Source organism: Anarrhichthys ocellatus, unplaced genomic scaffold (genome assembly GCF_004355925.1).
Source record: "Anarrhichthys ocellatus isolate YVR2014 unplaced genomic scaffold, GSC_Weel_1.0 scaffold8709, whole genome shotgun sequence".
Taxonomy (NCBI): Eukaryota; Metazoa; Chordata; class Actinopteri; order Perciformes; family Anarhichadidae; genus Anarrhichthys; species Anarrhichthys ocellatus.
In genome coordinates this window covers 1-1,634 of record NW_022288683.1, presented here as the reverse complement: position 1 = coordinate 1,634, position 1,634 = coordinate 1, and the positions used below count along the sequence as shown (strand labels likewise).

The 1,634-nt window shown below is 43.3% G+C and overlaps 1 protein-coding gene across 1 annotated transcript; it reads right to left on the bottom strand.

Annotated features, from left to right (window-relative positions):
- Nucleotides 1–707: 707 nt before the first annotated feature.
- Nucleotides 708–1,598, bottom strand: LOC116380764 (N-lysine methyltransferase KMT5A-like). Its single transcript, XM_031842636.1, has 2 exons — nt 1,432–1,598; nt 708–1,255 (listed from the first exon to the last, which is right to left on the bottom strand). Exons 1-2 carry the CDS (start codon nt 1,547–1,549, stop codon nt 846–848), a joined length of 528 nt encoding a protein of 175 aa, XP_031698496.1. The 5' UTR covers nt 1,550–1,598; the 3' UTR covers nt 708–845.
- Between the last annotated feature and the right edge of the window lie 36 nt (nt 1,599–1,634).

Here is a 1,634-nt window from a genome sequence, read left to right as displayed (position 1 = left end):
ATTTTGAGAGTCAGATTAGATACAGTATTTGGCCTGAGTAAAGAGTGCTAGTTTATTTAGGGTTGCATTCCTGCATCAACACAAAGTATTTCACATCAAAGATGCCTGCTGGAGGTGGAGGATTAAAGCAGAGGCCTTGCTGCATGTCCTGTAGGTCAATATGAGGAGATTATGCCTGCTGGAGGTGAGTCTTTTTGGATCCTGCAATACCCTTTTTTGTCCAAAAGAGGGCGACATAGCTCAATGGTGGAGACAGGGGAATTTTGGCTGTCATACTGTACACAGAGAGATGCACTCAATGAAGTAGATAAATACTTGCTTTTTGAGTTTGCGAAATAGGAACATCTGTTGATGGCTGATGCTTGAGTTTCTTCTTCTCCTCTCCTCTGAAACCGTCCTCTCAGGCAGCCAACTTCTGCTTCTTTCAGGACAGAGTCTGTGTTTCCAAAGAGGCAGTCAGATATCCCACATCAGCCAGTAAAAAAAAAGAATGAAGGCGGGAGGGGGGTTTTGAAGAAACATCCTGAGTCATACAGAGAGTCTAAAAGGGGCCTCGTATGCCAGCGGGGGGAAAGGAGGACAGCATCGGGGCGGTGTCTCCACCATGGGACTTTTTTAAATTTATCTATTTAACATTAAGATAAATATAAATTACTGATATATAATATGAATTAACAATAAAGCACAATTAAAGGAGTTAAAAATAGTGTATAAAAGCATGCATAAAAAAAAAAAACACGCGTGAAGGAAAACAAAAAAAATGTATACAAGGAATTCCAGACTGGAGGGTGGTGGAGGAAAGGAAAAGAGGGACTGGAGGCCCCATATCTGGAGCAATGGTGACCTTATTCATCTAACCACTGCAGGTCCAGCCCCTCTCCTCTAAAGGACTTCCGTTTCACACCGTAGTCAAATTTCAGTTCGTCATCCACTTTAATTTCTGTCAGGGCCTTGAACAGGATTACCACTGTGTCCTTCCCATCAACATGCAGCAGGCACTGAAGCGGCTTCAGATTTGGCCTTTTTGAAGAATGGTTTATTAGTCTTCCAACCGTCTCCAGCTCTGGGTGACACTTGCAGGGATGGGTTTGGGCATCAATGCAGAGATGCTTCTCCCGAAAAGTGAAGAAAAACATGTATGCCGCATTGTCAGTTACGGCCTCGATCTTCTTATTCCCTTTTTTCGCTGTGATGACTTCACCATGGTAGTCACAGATGATGTCACCTCTTGAAAACTGCCTGGTTGCAACCACTCCTGTAATCAAGAAAACGTGAAATTTTCAGTTATATCGAAATATGAACTGTATAAACATTACAGATTGGAAAACATTTCAATAATTTTTGTTATGGGTGGAGCTAAGGGTCAGCCCAAATTACTGAAATGCTCATTTCAGTGACTCCTCTTACAAGACAAATGAATTTTGTCCTTACCGAGCCCTTTCTCTCCACCAAACTTTTTTATGGTGACACCCTTCCACATCTGTGAAGCCACGCTCTTCAGGACATGCTTATCACTCTCAACATTTTCTCTTGAGGCTGGCTTCCACATCTTCACAATGTCTTCGGCTGAGGGATGGTTGGTCTGCCACCCTTCTTTGGCAATCAACCTCGACACACTCCCGGCTGACGGCTTG